Source organism: Egretta garzetta, unplaced genomic scaffold (genome assembly GCF_000687185.1).
Source record: "Egretta garzetta isolate BGI_Z169 unplaced genomic scaffold, ASM68718v1 scaffold273, whole genome shotgun sequence".
Taxonomy (NCBI): Eukaryota; Metazoa; Chordata; class Aves; order Pelecaniformes; family Ardeidae; genus Egretta; species Egretta garzetta.
The window spans coordinates 882,900-908,396 of record NW_009259236.1 but is presented as its reverse complement, the minus strand read 5'-3'; the positions used below and the strand labels follow the sequence as shown (position 1 = coordinate 908,396).

General features: G+C 37.6%; 1 protein-coding gene across 1 annotated transcript; it reads left to right on the top strand.

Annotated features, from left to right (window-relative positions):
• Window positions 1–333: 333 nt before the first annotated feature.
• Window positions 334–25,497, top strand: TDRD1 (tudor domain containing 1). Its single transcript, XM_035891503.1, has 25 exons — window positions 334–492; window positions 733–808; window positions 2,181–2,251; window positions 2,448–2,595; window positions 2,986–3,091; window positions 4,223–4,283; window positions 5,908–6,012; window positions 6,384–6,566; window positions 7,212–7,358; window positions 8,294–8,465; window positions 9,936–10,019; window positions 10,391–10,567; window positions 11,752–11,859; window positions 13,297–13,467; window positions 14,853–15,101; window positions 17,744–17,866; window positions 19,004–19,114; window positions 19,326–19,496; window positions 20,531–20,776; window positions 21,275–21,391; window positions 21,609–21,719; window positions 22,851–23,018; window positions 23,424–23,645; window positions 23,826–23,872; window positions 25,405–25,497. Exons 1-25 carry the CDS (start codon window positions 334–336, stop codon window positions 25,495–25,497), a joined length of 3,426 nt encoding a protein of 1,141 aa, XP_035747396.1.

Here is a 25,497-nt window from a genome sequence, read left to right as displayed (position 1 = left end):
GAGGGAATATTTAGTTTTGTTGTGAGTTAACCAAAATAGCACGTCCCGGTGCTGCTCGTCCTGTGCGGTTGTGAAAGCTCGTTTCTGGCTGAGTCGGTTGCAGCGTCAATTCATGTGCCCAATCACTGCTTTGTTTGCAAGTTCATTTTAATTTTTTTTCCCCCAGGTAATGTAGCAAGAGAGTATTTGTATTTTTAAAATAGTGATGTTGCGCATCAGCTTGGGAAAGCAGGTGCCGAAAGTTTGTTTTGGCAGAGCCCGGCGCAGGGGTTTCCCTTCAGGCCATGGCTCTGCCCCCTCAGAAAAGGGTGGTTGCCCCGGGGTGTCGGGCCCATGGCCGCGCTCCCCGTCCTCGGGACCCTCTGGGTGCAGCTTGCTTCAGTGGGGGTCATCTATTCTGGAGCGAGACCTCCTCGAGAGAGACGGGTCCCTCCTGAGTCCAGCAAGCTTAATGTTCAGGTCGCAACAGCCTTTCCTCAGCGCTTTCCTCTCGTAAAGGACTTCTCGCAATTTATTTTTGATCTGGCATTTTTTATTTTTTAATCTGGAGTGTTGTTTATGCCTTAAATGCAAAGTATGTTACTTTTTATGGCGCAAATGAAAGAAATCGTGGAGAATTAGCCTTCCAACATTGATGCTTAAATATAGCTTCAGAACATGACTAAAAACTACTAAAATATTTGTGTGCCTGCCTGAATTAATCTTTAAATCTGTGCTTTTGTAATTCTTTGTCATACAGCCACCTTTTGTCATAACTCCAGTGCGAACATTTACATGATGGCAGGACCGCTTCCCACGAAGAACAAAGGTAATAAAATTGTAGGTGGAGCTTAAAGTAGCAGATCACAGGTCCCAACTTCCTCTTGAAAAGCTCTCAGTTTTGTGGCTAAATTTCTGAAGTATCTAACAAAAATCAGAATTTTGTGAACAAACAATACAGTGTATTTTTTGCCAAGTATAGAAACAGTATAGAAAGTTTTAACTACAGCACAAGAGCATTAAAAGAGAGACTTTGCCCGAAGCTTGACAAAGGTATTTTGATTTTGTTCTTCTGTAATTGTGTATATGCTTGATTATTGGTAAAACATTGTCAGTATGAGTATGGCTTATAAATACAGCTTAACTCCTAATTATCCAAACTTGTGTGGACTGGAATGCCTTAGATAATTGAAAAACAGGATAACTGGAATACTAGGGAATTTGGCACAGATATGTGCCATGGGAGTTGGAGCTCCTTCAGCAATGTTTCTTACCTTCCATCGGTGCCTTGGTACTGCCTGATCCATGTTCTCTTTTACTGCAAATGTGGGGGGCGGAAGACTTGATTCTGGGAGACCTGAGATGGCTATACCCCAAGCTATGTTGCGTGTGGAGTGTTCATGAAATTTGGTTTCATGTTAGGCAAGGGTTTTAGTTTAGGCAAAGTTTACAAGATTAACTTGCTTCCAGGTGTGGAAAAATGGCCACGTAGGCTTTATGTTGGCTCAGTGGAGAACTTGGGCTAATAACTCTGCCAGACCGGAACAAGCTTGGAGTGGCATGTGTGGTCTACAACTGAAACAATTTTTTTTGTAGGTAAATGAGTTGCCCACTTACAAAAACATAGTTCCTAGTGTATTGGTATGCAGACTTAGCTGAATGTTTGTCTTGTGAGAGTTGTTTGATAAAGAATAAACTCACTGGAAAGACTACAATGCTTACAAGGCACTCATTGTAAAGTCTCTTGCTTTATTTTGTTTCTGAATACTTGACAAAACTAGTCATAAGCTTAACATAGACCATGTGTTCAACAGTACTGAAAGAAATTTGTACTGTTTCAGCTACTGTAAAATTGCCTAGTCTGAATTTTTGTCCTATTTTTTTTTTCCTGGTGAATAACTTTAATTGAAACAAATTTATGGATGGGAGGACATTAAGACTTCTATCGAGTGATAAGCACAGAGCTGTGAAAATGCTGCTTCAGTAATAGCACTGACAGTAGGTTTGAATAAACGTAGTATCAGAGTAATAACAAGAAGTTACTTCCAGAATACATCATGGTTCTAGGATCTGTTTGCTCAAACCTGTTAGCAGAATAATAGGAGTAGATAAGAGCCTTGTGTCTTCCTGCAAATACTCCATGACACAGGCATGCATTAGCATTGTTAAATCAGATTCCTTTGCAAATACGTCTGTTCTAGGAATTTCCATGGAAGGCATAACCGGTGGAGGGAAGTTGCCTTTGACAGGTCCAACTGATAAAGGAAATACGGTGAGTTATTGCATTTTGTAATTGCCCCAAATATTCTGAGCATTTTTAGATAGCAGAAATGATCAGCATGTATTGCTCTTTCTAGAACATTGAAATTTTGACTCTTTTTGTTGTTACATTTTGGTATACTGGAATATTTCTACCCTAATGGGCAGCTTTTTTTCTGGTAAGATCACCTAAAATTTTTCTTCCACAGGTGTTGCATTCTGATGTGATTCATGAGAAGCCGAAGAAATCACAATATTCCTCTGAAAATCTTTTCTCTATTGGCTATAATAAGAGTCTCTTTAGTTCCTTAGTATCACCCCCTCAAATGAGGACTTGCCATCATTGTGGTCTGTTTGGTAAGTGCCTGTTGTCCTGTAGTCTGTGAGGCACAGTGTATTTCCCAGTGAAACCATATCAGAAGGTTTGCTTAGAAATGGGTGTATATTTTTATCTCTCAGATGCAAGTATAGTGACTATTCAGAACATAGGTGGAGTTGCAGAACTGATAAACAGAAGAGAGCATCTCCTTAAATTTTTTTTTTCCTTGTTAAATACAGAAGGAATTCGGAACATTTGGGGCAGTAATGTCTGATAGCTATATGTGAAAGCAAATACCTGTATGTATGTGCTTAGAACTGTAGTGGAACTGTCTTGTAAAGCAATTAGTAAATAATACATGGAGTCTGTATCTCGTTGTCCCTTCTGATGTAGATGTTTTGATGATTCTCTGACTTTTTTTTTTTTAGGATCCCTCAGATGTTCACAATGCAAGCAAATATACTATTGCTCTGCAGATTGTCAGAGGAAAGATTGGTCAGCACATAGTGTTGTATGTCAGCCAGTTAAACAGAAGTAAGTTTGTTAAAAGTTCTGCCAAATAATCTTTGCAGAAAGACAATATCCCTCCCCATACAACTGAAATGACCATGTAACAGCACTATTACAGTAAAATATATTGCCTATTCTTAGGCTAGTACGGCATTATCTCATACTTACCAGAAAACTCAGCTCTGCTGCTTTAGAAAGGTGACTTGAAAGATAGTGTTGGAGTTCTTAAGGTGTTCTGTGGCGTGACTTAAAGTGAAAGTATTATTTTTACTTGTGTTAGAATTATGTGAGCATGCAGTGAGAATACCAGCTCATCACGTGACTTTGCTGTTGATGGCGTAGGGCAGGGAGGAGAAATGAGACGGGGCTTTTCAGCAGTGACGTGGTTAATGGGTTGCATTTAACAGACTCTGAAGAGGCACCCTTTGAATCTTAACTGTAGCCTCCCTGTACTTCATGGATATTTTATCTTTGATGAGCACAGCTGCAATTGGAAGTTTTCTCAGCCAGGCCATATTCTAGCTGCTCATTATCGCTTTTTGACATGCCAGTTTAAATGCTCAGGAGATCACTCCCTAATCTGTTTCAATTAAAGTAAGCACCATTAGGTTATGACACAGTACAAATTGGCTGGCTTTGGAACAGTTCAGGGGAGTGATCTGAGCATTTCAGCTGACGATCTCTACCAAGGAGTGACGATAGCAGTTCAGTGAATCTGCAACCAGGTGTCCATAATCAAAGTTTACAGGAGATACTTCTTTTGCCACAAGTTTTTCTACAGTGACTGAGTGGGGGGGACACAGGGACAATCTGAAATCTGTTATCTGCATGTTACTTATGTCTTCAACTGAAATAGCAATTTTTTTTTTTTTGCAATTTTATAGTTCTTAAAGTTGGCTTGGGATTACAGTGTTAGCAGAACTCCACAACAACAGTGTAAGATTTATTTTTTTGTTGATGGCATCAGGAAAAACACACCAGATGTTGCATGACAGGGAACTAACAGATTTGTCATTCTGTTTTTTCTTGGAGGAGGAATAATGTTTGACAAAAACCACATACTGTGAACACAGCCTTTTCGTTCTATTTGCAAGTAGGTGTTGTGAATGCTACTTATCTGTTTTCATACTTCAAAATTAACATCTTTTATTACAGTGTAAGTAATGACAATGGAGGCAAGTTACCTGCTAAAACGAAGAAGGGAGTTTATCTTAAGGTACTGAATACAATTTTCACTATGTCTTGAATGGATCTGCTGTGAGCTAGTTGCAATATGCTTAATTTAACCTGTACAGGAAAGGAACAATTTCCAAAGATTATAATCTACTCCTTTTAGAAAGATCATGCTTCAAATCAAAAGTTACTGGGAGAAGCATTCAAAAATATGTTACTTCTAGAGCCCTTAGCAACACTGTCAGACAGACAATTCTTTTTGTTTGAAAAAACATTAGTGAAAATGTTAAAAAACAAGACATGTATGATGTTGCTAGAGAAATATTTGAGGAAGGATACATGTAGCTGGTCCAATTCAGAAGAATTCTGGTGTCTTGTTTTCTGCATAGATCATGAGCTGATGCTTGGAGCCTTGTAAATTATCTGAGAAACACATTTAATGTAGCATCTTGTAGTAACAGAGGCAGATAAGCTTTTGTTTCTTTGCTGTAGCAGGAATTAAACATGACGCAGTTCTCCTTGTAATGTTTGAAGCCTCTCTTGATCTTCCTTTCAGCCAAACATTTCCCATAGTCTTCCTACTAACTGTTCTGGAGGCGATCATTTTGCTGTCTTCGTGGCTTTTTGGGATGGTATTTATGAAAGCCAGTAAATGTGCATACCTCCAACTAGCCACATGTTTGCACTGTACAAGAAAACTCCTTTGTCATGTACTTCTTTGAAGTAGCTCATTCACCTGTTGAACTTCTTGAAGGAATTTAGAAAGGAGGCTTCATTTTGGGTCGTGAGACTTCTGTTAGTTCATCCTGATAAGTTTCTGCTGTGTGTGTACTTGTGACTGTGTTCTAATAAAACCCATCAACTGACAGTGAGGGACCTTTATATCAAGAGGATGTACAACATGAATAAACAATTTGTGGCCAATTTATTTTAAAATATCAGAAGGTTTTATTTTTCCCTAGTTCATCTTCTGAAACTCAAGTTCTGCAGAAATAAGAGCTTATATTGTATATTGAACAATATTTAATGTATTTTGCTGTTGTACTGTGACATGTGTTTTTATGGGAAATCTTCTGGAAGGATCTTTGCAAGTAAACAATTTGGAAGTTGCAACAATAATCTCAGTCATTGTGCATTGTCTGCAGTACATTGATCCAAACGTAAAAGAGGTTTTCCCTAAGGATGTGTATGAGGTTATTTTTCTAATATTTTTAGGATGTCACAGACATAGGTGGTATGCATTAGGCAGGTTACACTAAATGTTTAGACTTTTTTAAAAAATGGATGCCAACAGTTAAAGCAATAGCTATAATCTACTCTGTGGTGGCAAGGCTATAAGGAAGCAGGTAGAATTCAATTCCTCTTATTTATGAGAGCATCATAAGCAGGAAATACAGCTGATCTTTCCTGTAAAATAGGTGTGAAAGGAAGAAGTGAATGCAAGAGACTTCAGCACTTGTTTTTCATTGTCTGTTCAGTATATCTCTGTGATAATGTTTTGTTATTTTCAAGAGTAATACACATCTCTAAGACTTCTATTGAAAGTTAACGCAAGCACTTTTTATATGCTGCTTTAAATGATAAAAAGTTCTTTTTTCGTTTGTTACTACAAGGAGCTACAGCTGAACGACTCCAGTTTAAACATAACTTGTAGCGGTTTTGAACAGGGTAACTCAAATTCTGTGGATTCTCTCAAGACAGAAGAGCACATAAAGAAAATAGTGCTTTCAGATCTCCAGGCTCTAGGGATCAGAAGAGCTATGGAAGTACAGGTACTTTTGTTCTGGAAGAATCCTACAATGCATTGTTAGGTTGCATTTGAAGCTTTGTTAAGTGTATATAGCTGCATGTCACCTCAGCTCTTTGTCTTGTTCTGCTCACATGTAAAATCCCTTCATTTTTATAAAGATGAGTAAATGAAAGTGGGGCTGGGGAGAGTAAGCAAGGAAGATTACTTCTGTGAAGATGAATGTCTCTGGTTTTGCTCCCTGCAGTTAATTACTGCTAGTTTCAAAACAAAAGAACAAAATCGGGTGTAGGGTGAAGTGCGTTCATTGAAATGAATATTGGTCCTGAATAAGCTGAGTAATATACTGTAGTTTGTTCTTGCATGATTATTATCTACTGTGTCTTTTCTCTTTAGGGTACAATAACAGAGTTCAAGAGTCCAAGTGAATTTTATATACAGATGAGTTCTCCAGAAGTTTTAGACCAGATCAGTAAGCTTTCAGTGAAACTGCGAGACTGTTACACTAACACGGTTATTCAAGAGCAATATATTGCTGTCAAAGGGGAAGTCTGTGTTGCAAGGTGTTCTTTGGATCAGGTAACATCTGATTGTCCATAAAATAACTGTTCTGTGTTGAGCTCATCATGTTTTGCATGTTTTGCTTTTATGTCTCTACCAGTGAAGGCTGCTAATTAGAGATCAGTTTATTGTGGTGGAATTGTGGTAGTAACTAGCTTTATAACAACTGGAATTCAAATTTAAGGTACTGAATTTTTTCCCTCCTCTAAAAAGTTCGCTTCTCTCTGTTTATATACTTGAGCCCTGTAGGCATCCTACTGTTGCTTGAAGGCCATGTGTGTTCTTAGCAAATTTAAACTGCTGTAGTTTGAACAGTTTGGAACACGAATCTGTTTAATTTAGGAAGTTATTCTTTCTTCATTTCTTACCTGACTTTTCCTGGTTACATTTCTATAGCCGCATCTAGTTCCTGTTTCCCTTCCCACCCCTTTTTTGTATTTCTTCCCCTTTTTCTCCTCCACTGTTAGCAGATTCTTGATTTGCTGTACGGTAGCCAGTATCCATGGGAGTAGAATTTTATCCTCACAGCAGTCAACACTACAGTGAGTTGTGTTCATTTGAGTCACTTCAGAATTGGTCAGTGCCTTTGATGATAAACAAACCTGTTGAAGTAAAGTGAAATATGTTGCATTCTTACTAAGATTATTGTTTATTCCTACACAGACCTGGAATAGAGCACTTGTAAAAGATGTGGATATGTTGCAAAAGAAAGCACAAGTATTCTATATAGATTATGGAAATGAAGAAAATATTCCACTCACCTGGATTAAAGCTCTGCACAAAGACATTGAACTGTTGCTTCCTCCATGTGTGAGTTCTTTTTCCTAATGGTAGCTGAGGTATTTTACATTAATAGCTCCAAAATGAGTATAACTCGTCTCGGTGTCTCTGTCATTATCACAGTATTTTGTGTTCAGAGAGAGTGATGCACAAAAACTGCTATATTACACTAAGTTCACCTTACTGAAATGTTCCCTAGCTGTTCCATAGGAGTGAGGAAGGCCACCTGGCTTTTTTTCTTCCTAGTCCCAGAATTCTTGGGTTCTGAGCTGATTAAAAAAAACGTGCAAGGTGGTTAGGTCCACGTGTTCTTTATACAAAAGAGAAGGAAGGGGAAACATTCTGCTTGCGCGTTGTAGTCTGGTCTCGTGCAGCAGTGAAAAAATTGGTTGTAGTTTGGGCAAACTTTGTTTGGAGCAAAGACAGCTGTTGGTCTGAGTTCATTGCCGTACTACATAAAAGTCTTCCATTACAAAATAGATGGTCTAGCTTTAATCTGTGAGTTAAACTAGTATGTTTAACTATGCCCAAAGAAGGATAGAGAAGCATTCTTTCAACCAGTGACAACTATGACTAGCAGCTATTCGAATAAGTCTTTCATAGCTTGTTCATGTGACTTTCTGCCGGGTCCATAAAAAGATGTTGAATCTTGGCTTAAAGCCCTCAGTGTCTGCTGAGGGGAAGTTAGGACATGCCCCTGTGGTCAGATGTGATGTGTGATACAACCATGCCTTACATAAGACAGCATAAATAGTGGGAGAATCAGAGGAATTGTAGTTTACAGTTTGAACCTAATTCTTTACTCTCTTGTAAAGAAGTTAGTTGAATTGGAGCATCAAATTCCAACAGCAGCTTTAACTTTTGTATGCAAGATGATATTTCTGAGGACCTTAATTATTTAGTCGCTTTTTCTACAGGGCAAATAACCCCGTATCCCCTCTTGTCCTAATTGTAATTCTTTCCAGGCCATTAAGTGTTCCTTTGTTAATTATGATCCAAAAGAACAAGGATGGAATGAAGGCACCACCAGCTTTTCTTCCCAGCTTGTGGGAAAGCATTGTTCAGTAACTGTTGTTGACATATTACAGGAGGAACTGATGTTGAGTTTTGCTGTAGATGTTGTTCTTCCAGATTTTGGTAAGTAGTTGATCGTGTGAGGGGAAAAAAACCCAACACAACCGGTAAGTCTTTCGTGTTCACTTCCCACCCCCCCACTCCCCCCGCCCCATCCCTTTAAAAGAGGAGAGTTTTTTTCTTTTGTTCTCCTCCCTTTTTTTTTTTTTTTTTTTAAATTTTCATTTATTTCACCTTTACATATAGAGGTCACTTTAAAATGTCTGTACCTGAAATATCTTGTTATGTTATTCCAGTAGAATTGTAATAAATTCAGCGTTTTCTGGATTATTTTATTTATTTTTCTGTTTTAACAGATGCATGCAAATTTGACAGTGTTGTTCCGTTTGTCTCATGCATTTTTAACTCTTTAAAAATGATAGTTTCTAGTTCCACTAAGGATTTTACCAGTATCTGTTATATTTTGTACATGCTCACTAAAAAAGTATCCCAAAGATAGTGCAACCACTGGATATTGTTGTATTTAGTTGGAGAGCTCTAAGCATGTTTATATTTCTAACTTAGCAAGCCTCAGTGGATAGAGACAAGCAAAGCACCTGACCTTTGAGGAGTCTGAATTCAGATTTTGTGTTGAGCTGAGGGGGTGGCTTTGATTGTGGAACCAGATCAATACACAGAAGGTGTGCCTGTTGTCATTCTTTGGAGGGCTGTTTTGTTTGGGTGTTTTTCTGGCTGCAGAGCAAGAACAATAGAGCACTAAGAGCGTATTCTTTCCATTGATATGCAGCCCATAGAAACTTTGAGGGAAGTGATGGTTGATCCTCTTAGTTTGCTAAAACTCGACCCGCAGGAAGCTTATCTCCATGTCATAGTCCCTGCAATCTGTAAAACGATGGTTCACCTTAGTCCTGTGTAAATTCAACTGATTCAGGGTTGTGCTGGGTGTATTTCACATTTGGTTGCTTTACAGCACACTGTGGCAAAACAATGTAACTTGCTAACCTCTTGGAAAAAAGATCAGAAAAATTCATTGCATTCATGAAACGTTGCATGCATCTATTCCGTGACTTTACAAGCAACTTTACATACCTGTGTTCAGTTTTCAGTTGAAAATAATTATACTGAAAGCTTGGAATACTGCTTCATGCATCGGAAATGGAGTATGTAATAGCAAAGCAACTCAAGATTTCTTTGTAAATCTTGGTAACTCATTGCATACTCAGTGTTGTAAATATGGAGGTAAGTTACGAATCCTTGTGTCTGAAAAGCTGTAATCAGTTTTTCAGCTAATAGTCTTTAGTGACTACTGCTTTAATGACTACTGTTACTGCTTTGCTCATTTCATTTAGTCAAACAGTCTTGGAGCTGAAACTTACTTTGCATTTTAAGCATATTAAGCGCTCAACAAATAAGTAGAACATAATCATGTTGTGATAGGGATATAGATCAGGCTCAGAAGATGGTTCTGTAATGAAACTAAATTACGGCTGTCTTGTATGGTAAATAACTTTGTTTCTTACATCTGTATTTTAGGAGACTGCATAGATAACGTATCTTTAGAAATTAGGTCTGATTTAACTCCAGGAAGTAATGACAAAGGAGGAGGCTTTCCAATAGGTAAGCAAGCAAATCAAACTTCTTGGTAAGAGGCAGAAAAAACGGGGAATTTTAGGTCCTCTAGTGTTGCAAGATACTGTGAACGTAGTAAATATTCTAGCATCACCTCCTACTTAAAAACATTGGCTAGTAGAGCTTCCTTCAGTTCACTAGTGACAGTAGCAGATATGCTTTTCAGTAGTATAAAGTACTTGTTTAGTGATGATTATGTAAGCATTAATTTCATGGATAATATGACAGGAGCCTTCAAAGTCCAAAGAGTCAGCAAAAAGAATGAACCACTTCAGTGTGTTTAAATTTTGAAAGTCACCTAGCTTTTGAACAGCAACCTCTTTTTTTTTTTTTTTTTTTTTTTTTTTTTTTGTGTACAGTGTCAGAAAGCCATTCTAAGGGAAGTAAAGAAAAAAGACCTGAAGATGAAGAATTTCTTTACTGTGGTAATTCATTTGGAGAGTGTGTCTCTGTATGCATCGGAGATGTGTTTTCTGGTGTGGTTTCCTGTGTTCAAAATCCAGAATACTTTTTCTGTCAGCAGATACAAAATGCCCGTAAGTGACGCGTTGAAAATGGGATGTAAGATACCTGGTATGGTGTTTTTCTCTTCAGTAGAGAGTGGCTGGAGGGAGGTGTTGCTGGTCTTGTGATTTGACCTAAATGATGGCTGCCTGTAGCTTTAGGCCATGCCTCAGTTAAGAGCTGTGGTGTTGTAGAGGATATTCTTGGCAGCGTTAGCTGTCAACATTGCTTACTAACCTGTAAGGTGATAATTTGTGGGCAGTCTGAGTAGCGGCAAAGTAAAAAGACAGTGCGGCATGAATTTTAGCAATCTGAAGTCAATTTGTATCACAAATACTTAAATATGTTCTCTCATGTGTTCCAGAAATGTGTGTGAGTTTCTAATTACTTTGTTTATTCCTATAATGCTTTGTTGCTTTACCACCTTCTGTATAGGCTTCATGTGTGGACTGAACTTCTTTGTGGTGTAGTGTGGGGAGAGAATCTGAGTATGAGAAGGCCAGATAATAGTGCCCAAACCCTGCTTTGGTGTCTTCTGATACAATAAAACCTAACACCTAAGTAACAATAAAGTTGGAGTGCTAGGCTGGAGGGACTTCTGGTGCATCTCCCTCAATGCCCATAAACAGATGTCTGAGGGAGAATTAAGAGCAGAGTAAGTTTGTGAGATGTGTCCTCCTAGTGCTGTCTGAGCCAGCGGGGTTTTGTTATTTTCAGCTAAAAGGGCTTTTTTGGCTGGATGTGATCTGGTGTATCTCCTAACCCTCAGAAGAAGATTTCTCTTCTGTGTACTTGTGCAGCCTTTGAATTTTGGGTAGACTCATAGCATAGCGTGTCCTTCGGCAAGAAATGATGCTTGTCATCTGCCTGCTGTTGGAAGAGCCGTCTTCCTTGGTTTCTTTCTAGCATGCCTCCGCTACCTTGGTTTCAGTTCCTACTGGCTTCAGTTTTGTTCTTGTGTTGAAAAAGTCTGTGACTGGTTTTCTCTTGTCTGTTCTCTTTACCACTGTCATTCCTCAGACTTACGTGAGGACTTGCTTCGACCTTAGAGATTGAAGAGTCCTAGTCTCATAGCTATTTTGGTGTTCTGTTAAACATTATGTGAAATAATCTCTATTATACTACAAGATGTTCTTCCAGGCTTTGAACTTAAGATTTGGTGCTTTTGTAATTACAAGACAATGTATGTTTGAAAACATATGTATTTTAACATCAGGTCAACTTGCTGAGCTTCAAGTGTCTCTCAATGAACGTTGTGATGAATTTCCCAGTAGTCCAGCTTTCCGTCCTGCTCCTGGAAATGTGTGCTGTGCCCAGTTCACAGGTAAAAATGGCATGCGGATATGGCTCTTAATATATGTTGCTTTAATTTATTACAAAAATAAACACATTTTATAATTATATTTAGAAATGTTTCATACAGAGTTTATTTATTTGTGTCTGGTTTTAGCCGTGGATTGCATTTGGTAGTGATTTTAAAAAATTACTAATAGCAAATGATGACATCTATAAAATACTAGCTTAAAAAAAACCCCATAAAATGGTCCCTTGTTGAGCAAACTCTTAACACTGGGTTCATGAGACCATGAAGAAATCCGTTTTTTTGTGTGTTGGTTAGCATTATTTCCTGTGGCTGGAAATAAATATAGATTTGGAATTTTAGACCCCAAAAAAGGAACAGAAGAAATAGGATCATATGTAACAATGCTGCTCAGATACACGACTTTGCAAAATGTTACTTAGCCAAGACCTGGTAGTCCTGAAATGTACATTCATAACTTAGTTTCCACCTGACAGTTACCACTGATGTCAAGTTTCTACAAGTCTTGTGACAAAACTGCTTTCTGCAGAATACTAGCCTATGTTTAGGCAAGATTCAATGTTTTGTGCCAGGAAATGGTAAGTCTATATGAAAGAAATACCTTCTATTTATTGGAATCTGAAGTCCTATTCGCCTGAGTGCAGTAGGATGAAGATGAGTCGCTTTTCTTCACAGGTCATTCACCTTTTCATTCAGCTTTTAACAAGGAAAAAAACCACTTCCACACATTACTGTTCTTATGCCTTTTTTCTGGTCTGAAAAGTTGCTGCTGTAACTTCTTTATGTGATTGATAAACTTTCCTGGTCGTTCATTTCTTTACATTTCCTGTGATTTTGCTGCTTTGAATAAATTAGCTGTGGGACTGAACAGATAAGCTGAAAAAAAAGCTTTTTTGCACATTCAGAAAAATCTAGTGCTGCCAATAAACTGTCTTGGCATTTGAATGGTCACTGGTTTCAGGTGCCTAGCTAGGGAAAGCTGTCAGTTCAGTACCTCAGATGTCTTGATAAACTTGAGTAAGCTTGTATTTCTATTTCTCAAATACTTTAATAGAGTTAAATTACTTAGATTATTAGATCTGTTGTGTAGCCTTTGAATTGCATGTCATTGTGGTCAGCTGAGGTACTCTTTGCTGTTTATTTTAATGTATTGAACTTAAGCACTACATCCACATAACGTAGTCAACTCTATGTTGTGGTATGTTTTTGTGAAGAGGAATGTCCATATGAACAGAATGAGTTTGCAACACTCAACTGATACGAGGGGTGGTGGTGGTAGTTGTTGTGTCCATAAGGGTTTTGTGAAAGTTTTTGTGAACTGTAATGCTGCTGGTTTATGTTGAGATTGACATTGCATTTTTATATTGGTCCCCCCAAAATATCATTCTGTTCTCAGAAGTTAAAAGCAATGACAATGAACATCTGTATCTTCTTTTTTAGAAGATAATATTTGGTATCGTGCTGCTGTCACAGCAAATGTTTCTGAAGATACTGTTTTGGTGGGATATATAGATTACGGTAATTTTGAAGTTCTTCCTCTGACTAGACTTCGTCCTATGATTCCGAGGTTAATGGCCTTGCCAGCTCAAGCCATAAGATGCACCTTGTCAGGTATGAAATAAATGAGAAACTGTTTGAAACTGGGTAGAGGCAAAATAAGTGGGGTTAGATAACGATCACACCTATAGTATCTTATATTGAAATACGGAGAAAACAGTAGGCATTATTTTCAGAATTCTTAATTGTTGTGGCATATCTACAAAAGGTGACAAATCTTTGCTAATGTACCTGGTGGCCTACGGTTGTGTGTTTGGAAAACTGTGTTTATATTCACATACCTATTAGCTTTTGCATGTACTTTTGTTCTAAGCAAAATTCAGTCACCTATTGGATTTGTGGGATTCATAAATCTGTTGTGGTTCTAACACTGCAGGGGAAGGTAAAATTTAATTTTATATCTGGAAATTCAGAACTGTATCTGTCCCTCTCTCTTGGGGCAAATCTAGTGAAACTACTGCTAGACCCTTCTCCGTGGGCTTGTGAAATCTGTCAAGCTGGAAAGGACATTGATGCTTCTTAGCTCACCCTTCTGTCTCAAGCCAGGATCATAATCTGGTTTTTTTGACATACTTGTTTAACCTGCTGTTGGAAATAATTTATTTTCTCTGTGTTTTCCCACCACTATGCAAGATAGTCCACCCCTTTGCTTTCAGTATCCTTCCTTTAGAATACTTGATGTCTATCCTTCCTTTACAATACTGGTTTTCAAATTTTTGGGAAAGTTCAGAGCAGAATCCTAACTTCTTACTTTGGAGGAAAACATGAAACAATGCTTCCCTTATATGCCTTGGTTCCATCTCTCCATACGGAATCTCTTCTGAGGCAAATCATGATGCTTATAGCTGATAATGAGTGTTCTAAGACTAAGAAATGTCCTAAACACAATGTGGACACAAAAAAGTGATCAGAAAAGGTGTTTCCTGATTAGAGTCAAGGATTACTGCTGCATAAGATACACCTTTCTGGAAGGCAACTTCTGCCTATCTGTTACTATAATGTTCTGGTTATAACTTGCTTTTTAGAAATAAATTTAGTAGCATAAAGAGTAAACGTTTAAGGAGAAGAAGCTTATAGTAGCAGATATATTGGCTGAGAGGTGGTTAATAGTGTTCAAAACTATAGGTTGTATTCATGAGACTGAAACTTCTTATTGATGTTCATACCATGGAAGTATTAAATCTGAATTTATGCTTCTCTTTATGTAATAAATTAGTTTTACATGATGTTTGTCAGATTTTTACTAAATCAGAGTATTACAAAAGTTCAGAATCTAAATAACTGGGTTTGGAGTCTTGTTACAAGCATGAGGAGTGGGGCAAGTTACTTGGTATATCTGCTGCTTAATCTGTTGTTTTAACCAGTGTTGCTGTACCTTTCAACATATTGTTGAGACTTGGACTGCGCTCAGAACCTTGCCATACTATGTGACTTTTTAGGTATAAAGCCACCATTAGGAGCCTGGACCTCAAAAACTATTTCTTTTATGAAACAACTGGTGAAAAACAAAGTGTTTACAGTAAAAGTAGTGGATAAAGAGAGTTATAAATCTGTGGTGGAGCTTGTAGATGCATCAGTTACTCCAGTAATAAATATATCGAGACGTCTCATAGAGGAAGGCTGTGCAGCTGAGGAATCAAGGATGGCCTTACCAGCAATCAGAACCAGCAATGTTAAGCAAGCAGATGGTGAGTACGAGCACATCCTGTTTTTTTTTACCAGAGTGGGTACAAAGAATGCAAGTTCTTAACCATTAAGAACTTCCCAGTCTGGCTCATGAAGTCTAGCCGTCACAGCTCTGAAGTTTAGCCATGGCAACTTTGCCAGAACAAATTGTGCATTTGCTTGTGTGTCTGTACAGGGGTTGTGTGTGTGTGCATATATGTGTGCATACATAAAAAATTGCAATTACTTACTTTTGCAAGACCATACTAGTATTTTACCGTCTCTTGTTACAATTTCCAGTTAAAGTAGGATGTGACTAGTTAGTACCTGCTTATGCCCTTGTCCTTTAGCTCAAATTGTATTTAATTTTCATTGTCCTATATTTTACACCTAAGCTCACATATTCAGTCCTTTGAAAATTTGACTGCAGACTGCAGTAGCCTATACAACTTCAAGGCTATGCTTAAGTTGTCTTTTTTGCATTTTGTGACCAAAGCTTCAACTTGAGAGATTTGCAAATTCTATATCAGATTTCTTTGTATAATGGGAAGATTCCTAGCTTCTCTCATATAAAGCACGTTAAGCCTCTCTTTTCCGTCCTGTGTCTGGTAAAACTATGTATTCTTTCCTGATCCATCTGTACTAAAAACTGGGGGAAGTCTTTTTGTCAAGGCTCTGTCCACATCCCTTAATTTTTATCTTCCTCACTAGATGCCTCATGGCCAGGACATGGGGTTCAGCCTGGAGACGGCTGCGGGGAGACCTTATTGCAGCCTTTCTGTACTTCAGGGGGGCTTATAAGAAAGAGGGGGACAAGCTTTTCAGCAGGGCCTGTTGCGATAGGACAAGGGTTGTAAACTAAAAGGAGGTAGATTTAGACTGGATATAAGGAAGAAATTTTCTTACAATGAGGGTGGTGAAACACTGGCACAGGTTGCCCAGAGAGTTGTAGATGCCACATCCCTGGAAACATTCAAGGTCAGGCTGGACGGGCCTCTGAGCAACCTGATTGAGTTAATGGTGTCGCTGCTCACCTCAGCGGGGTTGGACTAGACGGCCTCTAAAGGTCCCTTCCAACCCAAACTATTCTATGATTCTATGATCTTTGTTCAGAGGGGTAAGAAATCGTTGTATAAAATTGAAATGAACAGTAACTTTCATGGTTATATCCAAACACATTTTGATCTATGGCAGTCATCAACTTCTTCGGTTTCTTGGTTACTTCTCACCTTTTTAAAATTTCTTATACCAAGTGGGAGCTTTTGAATGCAGGTTCTAAACAGATTATCACCTTTTGTTTTAAGTGTTTTAAAACTTGTGCTTTTTATATTGGCATTTGAACAGATACATTTCTCTGTCAGCTTGCAAAATAATTTTTCATGAACTTGTTTGCTTTATTTAAACTTAGTGATTAAATATGTGATTATTTGATCCAGCATGATATGAGACTAGATTTTAATTAACTTGCCAGAATTAAGAAACAATTATTTTTTGGTTTAGAGGACTACTTAGAAGAAACCTCACTATCACATGAAAGAATAAACAATTACTTTTCACAGTTGTTAAGCGTCCTAAAGCTTTCTCTAAACTTTGAGCCATTTGTTAATCTTTATTTTTCTCGTCAGTCTTTCTTCCTTCTGGAATGCAAAATTCAACCAGCTTCTACTTTGAGTGTATTTCTCAAGGTATGCTGACTCTGCTTTGTCCCTTCCAGTAAAGGAAGTTGCTTGCAGTGTGAAGGGCAGTCCTGTATTCCACTGAAAATAAAGAAGATTTGAGAGCCTGTTCTGATTGGGGGAGGGGTGGGTGTTGGGTGTTGTGGGGTTTTTTTCTTTGCCTGTTGGCAATAGGACTTCCTAAAGTAATTTACTGTCAGACACAATACTGGGCAGATGGAACAGCATCTCAGCATGTTCATAACATAAAGATGCTAATAACTTTCTCAAGCTTCATTTTCAGAAAAAAACCCAAACACTTAGAACTGGAAAGGTCTACCAAAGTTGGAGGCCAGCTGCTTGGACTCAAGTCTTAAAAAGGCCAACAGTACAGCTGGTGGTAGGCAGGAACATACAGAAATAACAACCTTAACAGCTGTGAAAAATACAGGAATATTTAATAATGTGCTAATGGAGAAAATGATGGCTTCTCCAGTGTGCCATAGTTTAGTTTTCATATGACCTAGTCTATGACTTGTGTTAAACAATAAGCTTCTTTCAGGTACTTGAGTATAATGTGCAGTGCAAATTTCTACAACCAGTCTTTCTGTTAATCTTTGTTCTTTCTTTGCCTTAGACCACTTCCAGTCCTTTTGGTGGCAGCTGTTTCCTTCTGTGCCCCCTAGCCTGTTTCCCAGGAACCAAGGTTCCCCAGAGTCCCTCTTGCTCAGGTTATTGCCACCTAATCTGTACCTCTTTGTGTGATTACTCTTCCCCCTCTCATCTATGGCTTGCACTTCTCTGTAGTGATCAAATACACCAAGCAACTGGCACATTTACTTGCTTTTATTCTGCAAAGAGGCTCTCGCTGGTAATTAATCTGTTGGATTATTTATAACAAGAAGTTTGAGGACATGAATTGAGCATTCAGGATATGTTATTTTTTTTTCCTGTAAAAAATTATTTTAATTTATCTTCCTTCCTCTACATCTCTTCTCTTTCCTCCCTAGAGGACAAAACGAACAAAAGAATTTGCAAGTGGAGAAAATTAACTCTTAAACAAACAGTAGATGTCATAGTGTGTACGCTGTACAATCCTGGAGAATTCTACTGTCAGATTTCAAATAACAGTGGTAAGTTTATTCAGCTTTTTTTCTTTCTGCTAGTTTCTTTGCTTCCTGATTTGTCATTTATTATAGTTCTAATGCATTACTGTTTAAAGTGAGCTTATAGCACCGAGGCTTACCTCTGAGTTTTTGTGTCTAAGAATACAAGTGGAATGATGAAGAAATTGGATCATGGTATGTACTGACTTTGAGATTGAAATCTGAAAATGTTGAAGGTAAGCAGTTGAATAAAATTTAATCTAAAAATGTAGAGAAAAGTAGAAAGAGCTACCATATCCTAGGCAAAGGACATCTAGACAGAAGAGAGCAAATAAGAGACATGTTCCCTGTGCCCATACAATATTTACTGGAGCTCTCTCCTAGTACTCTCTCCTGTTCTAATTTATAAAAGCTTAAAAAGATTCCAAAGAGAGAAAATAACATGAAAATTAGACACTGCAGCTTTTGAGACACTCGACTTGCTCTTGGATAAGCTAAAAAAAAAATTGTTCCTCCATTTGCATGTATAAAGACTTCCAATAGCCACTGGCTTTTTAATCTACTGGGCAAAGAGCATGATGAAATTCAGTGGCTGGAAGAGGAAGCTAAATGGATTCAAACAAAAAATACAGGGCAGCAGTGAGGGAAGTTTATTCCTTGACTTATCCAGGGATAGTATAGATTCTTTGTGGCTTATCACCTTTAAAATATGACTGAATTCTTCCCTAAAAGTGATGTTACAGAACAGGCTAAAGGACTTGATATAAAAAATAAATAAGCAAGCAGGGTGAGAACCTGTAATCTGTCATATGCACTGGCTGAACTAGATAATTCCCATGGTGTTACCTGGCTGTAAAATATACTTTAGATTTTGGAGTGCAGGGTGCTTGTTGGATTAGTAGGAAGAATTACTGGTCATTTTGCTATCATACTGAACTAATTTGTCAGTAAATATCAGCTATCTCACCTCTTATTGCTAATAAGTCTATCTAGTAAGTTGAATAGTTAACTCAGTGTCAACAGTTCTTTTTTAAATGAAAGTCTAAAATTAACAGAAATCTCCCATCAAACTTTTTTAAGTTTATAAATGAACAGTATTGATACAAGTTCAAGTCAGCGTATTTCATTGATCTCATCTTTGGTTTTTTTCTTTCTGATTTTCAGAGTTACTTGCTCTAAACTTACTTAACAAATCGTTGTCTGAATACTGTCGGAAAACCCCACCAAATGTTTTTAAGCCTGAGAACGGAGAACCTTGCTGTGCTTTTTTCTCTGGTAAGTAACAGACTGAAATATTTTTGTTTTCAAAGGGTGAACATAAAGCAAAGAAAAAAACAAAACTGGGTATCTGATAGCTTGCATTGGTAGAGGATAGCAAAGATTTGGATTTATTTACTAAAAAATAAATGCTGGTAAACTTACTAAACACATGAAGTAATTTTTTCTTTTTCTTTCTTTTTTTTTTTTTTTTCATTTTTAAAACTAGATGATGGTAACTGGTACCGTGCTCTGGTGCAAAACGTTACTTCAGATGGAACTGTTAAAGTATGCTTTGTGGACTATGGAAATGTTGAGGAAGTACCACTGGATAAAATACGGCACATCTCATCCTCATTCCTAAAACTTCCATTTCAAGGAATTAAATGCTGGCTCTCAGGTGGATCTTCTTATTGATTCTTTCTCTTGTAGAGCTATTGCATTTAGAGACTGTTGCTTTTGGGGAAGGAGGTGATGACAGGATATATGCTTCACAGAACTCTGGGGAAGGGTGTTTTTTGTTTTGGTTTTATAATAAATGTCTGTATTGCTTCCGCCCTCTGGAGATTGTGGGAGCCATTGTTTTAGCCTTAGTACACAGCAGACTGGCATTTAACAGAAAGATGGTAGCTCTTCCCTGAACTCCTGGCAGTGCTGTGGAGTGATCTGCACAGAGGATACTTACTGATGTACCAGTCAAAAGGAACTTGTCATTTTTGTTCTGCTTCATTTATAGTGCTTCCTCAGAGTAAATATACTTTTGTGCCGTGTAATTATTTCTCAAAATTTTTGCAGGCAAAGGATCTCATCTGTTTTTATGAAGCAAGTTGGCTTTGTAGGGATGTTTCATTTGATTCCTGCAGAGTTTGGCACTATACTACTGTTTCTCGGTCTTCTACCAATTCTCTGCTTCTTCCTTTTCCACACCAAATCACTCAAAATTCTGCAGATTATTCTTTCTTTCTAATCCAGTCTACTTGGTTTAAAAATAAAAAATGTGGAAATGGAAAAAAGCTCAAAACCACATTTTATCAAGGTGTTTTCTGCTGAGGTGGGGTTTTTTTTTTGTGTCTTAAACCACTTGGTTTTCTGCTTCTTTCATAACAAGGCTATATTAAATTGATTCATAAACAGTCTTAACAGTGTTTGCGGTAAGGCACAAGTATTTCTTGGTAGACTATCATAAAATGTAGAAAATAAAACTTGGGACTCCTGAGGAAATGTGTCCATGTGTTTTCTTAGAAGAAATGAGAAAGAGGGGACGAGTTAACAGGATGAAGCACAATGTGTATCCCTAAGGTGGTAAAAATAGCCTTGGCATTTAGAGTGCTTAAAAAAAAAAAAAAAAAAAAAAAAAGAATTACTTTAAGGGAAATATAATACTGAAGAAAGTCAGTTAATGGAGATATTTTGAACAGTTCTCTTACTTCCTAGGTATAAAGCCTGGTAATAGCAAGTGGATTCCAGAAGCTACAGCAAGATTTCATATGTACACTGCAGGGATAAAGCTTCAGGCCAGAGTAACTTCCCTTTCCAGAGATGGGGCAGGTGTAGAGCTTATTGACAATTCCTCAGGTCATCCAAAAGTCATCAATGAGATACTAACTTCTGAAAAATTGGCTGTAAAGGAAGTTCTACAAGATAAAAATAACTTTCCAAACAAATCTGTTGACAAAAAAGGTAATTAAATGAATGTTAACTTTTAGATTGAACAAGAATTTTCAGTATTCCAGCCTTTAACCGTGATCTTACTGTTTAATTACAGTTAAGAATAAACATGCCTAGTTTTGACTATATTGTCAGTTTTTACAGTTAAAACACAAGCTGCCCTGCAGGTGGCATTATAGACAAAAAGATAAAGATAAAAATTGCTGGGTTTGTCTTAAATGAATGCTATTTGAGTATTTGGTAGTAGAGAGTTACAAATTTGATGTGAATTGAACTGAAACTTTTCCCATGTTTACTTTCCAATATATTATTTTTCTGAGGTTTTTTTTTATGTCAGCTACTTTTATATGCTAATAGTTTATGAACAGCAATTAAGCAAGATTTACCTTGATTTAGATTTCTCTTACTGAAGACATGCAGTTGTCTCTTAAAATTCAAAAAGATCCTCAGTTACTTATGTACATGCTTGGAGGAAAGTGCTATGCTGCATTTTCTTACTATTTCTGTTAGAATCCTCACTTGGGCACTGGAAGCAGATTGAGTTGGCTATAGATGAAACCGTATCTGTCTGTGTAACAGAAGTTGTCAGCCCAGACTTGTTCTACGCTGTACCAGTTCAAACTAAAGGTAAGAAAAAGTGTTCACTATTTGTGATACCAGTAAGAAGTCAGTGTTGCAAGCTGGTTAATAAAATGAATGCCTACAGTGAACTGAACCACATGGAAATGTTGCTCAGGGTAGAAAAATACAAAAAAATGTCAAGGTGGGAGCAGGGGAGCTTAAAAATAAGTATGCTCTTTACGATACCCAAATGTAGTTAGTTATCAAATGCTTTTTTCTGTAGATCAAGAGAAGCTACATAAGCAGTTGATTGAACTAGAAGGCTATTGTAAATCTTGTAAGAACCAGCCCTTCAAACCAAAACTGGGTGAAGCCTGTTGCGCCAGGTTTTCAGGTGAGGCAATTGTTCGTTCTTTATTTCCTTGACTGGCGTAAGCCACAACTTTCATTTTTGCTTTAGAAAAAGGAAAAACGCCAACTTTAAAGTGATTGCAGATCTCTTAATTCTGTTACAAAGGATAGCCTGGCTGCATCTTCAGAGCAAAGAAACGGTGTGACAGTCTGGGAGAGAAAATAAGGACTAGGTTGTGCCCTGCAAAAATGTGTGGAGCTTTAAGAGGAAAGAACAGCTTGTTACTGTTTAAACTGAAATTTGTTTGTGGTGCCCTGAGTCACAGGGGCAAGAAATTCGTGGCAGAGCAGTAGTGTGCTGGCATCTATGCAGACCCACTTCTGGTTTGGGGGTGCCTGGGTGGTGGTTTGTTGTTGCTTTGTGTGAACATAGGGTGGTGACACTGGCTATGACAACTGATCATTCAGGTTTCTTAGCCTAACAAGCTCTCCACGCTTAGTGAACTGTTAGTTCGAGTCAAAAGTATTCTTGACAGTGAGGGAACTTAAGTTATTGTCTTAGTCTCTCGGAAGGGGGGATACTCTGCTGATATATTAGCTTGATATTTAAAAAATAAGGTAGTGTTGACTCATTAAATGTTGACTGCATGTGGCTGTTACAGGAGATGGAGCTAAGTGCTGAAAATGAATTTTGGTGCTAGGTCAGACAACAGCTTGTGGAAAACAGGAGAGATGAAATAAAAAAATACTAGGCAGACCGCAAGAGTATACCTAAGTGTTTGACAGTGGTTTTCTTTTCTTTATGGCTCTTCAGGATAACTGAGGAAAAAGGATTTTTTTTTTTTTTTTAATTATGTTTTGAGAGGGTTTGTGTTGTAAAACAAAGGTTAGCATATAGAAATACAGTGTGCAGACATCCTTGAAAGAGTATTGTAGTAAAAATTGTATCTGTATAATTTGAGCAAAATTCTAAAAGCAACACTTAAGTCTTTATGAATACAGCAATCAGAAACTATTCCCTTGTTCTATGGACTTGGTTCTTGTCAAGCAGCCTTTTGTATATACCAGAGTATTTAAAAATTCCTGGAAAACTATACAGACTCTTGTTCTCAGGATGAGCTGTGTTTATAAGATGGTACTTCACATGTGATTCTTCTTGTCCCAATCTCTTCAGGTGATGGCCGTTGGTACAGAGCTCTTGTTCTAAAAGCTTCTCAGTCTGTAGTGACAGTACTATATGCAGACTATGGGAACACAGAAACTTTACCACTTTCAAAGGTTCTGCCGATCACTGATTCCTACTTAAAGCTGCCGTTTCAGACAATTATGTGTTCACTTGCAGGTAAAAAACCAAAAACAAACAAACAAAAAAACTAAACAAAAACCCCCTCAAAAACCCCCAAAAATCAGAAAAACCAACCAACCAAAAAAAAAACCCCCAGAAAACCCTGACTAGTTGTTTTCTTGAACATTATAAATCCATATCTACCCTGATGATAGTGTTCATTCCTTAATACTGATAAAGAACATGATGATTTGCTGAAATAGTATACGGGTTAATACAGGGAAAGCTGTTTTGGAAATTTTGGTTTTAGTTAATTATCTGTAGAGTCCAAGCTATTTATATTAGGAAAATTTAGCATCCTATTTTCCAAAACAGTGTTAGCATTATTTCTAAGATTCGGGTCATATCATAAAGGAATTCTTTGTAGACAAACTTGATTGTTTTTTTTTTCCCTCCCCCCAGGAATAGAGAAAGCTGAGTGGTCTCCATTATTACTTGACAAGTTGAAAGAAATGTTATTGAATAAATACGTCACAATTACAGTGAAAGGGATTAATGGAAATGTTAATTTAGTAACAGTGGAGAAAATTTGTGAAAATGGTAGTCTGAATGTAGCTGACAAACTAGTAATGGAAGGTTTGGTCAAATCCTGCAGGGCAGAAAACCTACATACTGAACATCAAGGTACTTACTTTTACTTAATTACTTCTTAATTTAAACTTAATTTTGAAGAACTCTGGGCATGTGGGATGCCTAAATGACTTTTCCTTTCAGAAATCTTAGAGAATTTCACACATCACCTCTTAAATTAGGGAAGCAGTGTCCATGTGTATTTTGCTCATTCACTTGCTTTGTTTTTTGTAGGCAATGGAGGTGAGACCAAATGCTGCTGCACAGAATTAAAAATGCAAGTAAGATTCAGTCCAAGCAAAATTCACTTTTTAACGTTTCCAGAATTTAAAGGACACCCTATGTAGGAAGCAAATGAGAGTAGGGAGATAATAGCTAACCAGAACACTGAAGATACAGAAAGTGAATATCCTTTTATCACTTCTCCTCAGTTTGTTTTGTACGTGGGAAGCATTAGAGCACCCTGAAACTGAGGGAGGATAGTGTATGGATCACACAGACTTAATTAGTCTATGTTTTGTCACACATACAGCTCTATTTTTTGTTTCTAGCGTATGAAGGCTCAGGAGTGTTAACTTCTGTCTGTTGTGTAAAGGTAGCTGCAGTGTTTTGCATGAACTGTGTCATTCTGGAGAAAGGGCAGCTGGATTTTTTTTTCCGTAATGTGGCTGTGTTTTTCTGTGGGTACCACTTGGCAGACAGCTGCAAATGTAAGAAAATTCTTACAATGTGTATTTCAGGTAGCAGAAATCAATATGTGCCACAGTTTCAGTCATGAAACTAGAGCTGAGAATCTGAGTTGTAGGATATTGGAATTTGTAACAGTATGTGCGAGTTGCAAGATTTTGTTTCCTTTTGAAAAAAAACCCAGTGTCTCTTACAGATATTGCATGTTCCTATAATTTTTGAAAGCTTTCTGGTTCTAAGCTTTCTAATTATTTTATTTTAACTTAGGCTATTTATGAAAAATTAGAACTTTAAATTACTAAAAAGTAACTTAAAGTACACCAGAAAGGATGCATCAGCCTTTCTCAAAGTGAGGATCTTCGTTAGAGGAATGAGCAAAATTCTAAATTTTAGACAGAAACCCCTTTCAAGGGTGGTTTGAACTTCTCCCTCTCGCCCCAGTCAAAAGCAAGAATATGCACTGCAATATTTTAGAGGTAGGAAAAGACCCATTTCTGTTCAAGGTCATTTAGACTTTTACTGCTTCAGAGTAAGCTTAGTTACCAGCAGCTTAGTGGCAGAAAGGCAGTGAAACTGCTGTCTCTGAATGTAGTTGATTTCTCTGTCCCAGCGTAGGCTGTTGAACGTCCTTTGCCCTTCCCCCTCTGTATCTCTTTGATCTTCCAGCTTGATCTAGCCAATGTCTTTTCTGACTTCAGTTTGGTCCCTTTCTGTTTTCTGTCGTCCTTCCTTACATGGAGAAGTTTGACTCAAAGTGTCAGGACAGATGAAGAGAGGACAGGAGATTCCAATATAACTGAAAACATCAGGAAATAGACATGTGTGAATAACCAAATTTAAGATCTTGATCTTGGTCCCAATTTAAGTATTTCATCAATTTGGTTCAAGGAAGTTTCTTCTTTGGGGAGGGAAAAAAAAAAAAGAAGGGGTGCAGGGGGAGGTCAGCTACAATTCTGCAGCGTTCTCCCTCCTCCCCCACCAGAAGATTTTACAGCAGAAAGGCACTGTATTCAGTGAACTGACATGGGACTTAGCTGAGTTTGTAGTTTTAGGGTCTACCCTAATCTGAAGTCAGCAACTTCAAAAAAAAAAAAAAAATTTCTAATTCTTTCTGCTTATTCCACAGCTTAAAAAGCATGAACAGATCCTACTGTTCCTTTTAAACAAGTATCAAAATCAAGATGGAGTCACTGAAATGAAAAAACTGTTGGACCACTAA

Bases quoted from the DNA above. Each gene is read 5' to 3' on its own strand.
- TDRD1 (XM_035891503.1), top strand. From the start codon at position 334: ATGGCCGCGCTCCCCGTCCTCGGGACCCTCTGGGTGCAGCTTGCTTCA. The intron at 19,115-19,325 runs GTAAGTAACAGA...TTTTAAAACTAG, and splicing joins TTGCTGTGCTTTTTTCTCTG to ATGATGGTAACTGGTACCGT. The intron at 19,497-20,530 runs GTGGATCTTCTT...CTTACTTCCTAG, and splicing joins AATTAAATGCTGGCTCTCAG to GTATAAAGCCTGGTAATAGC.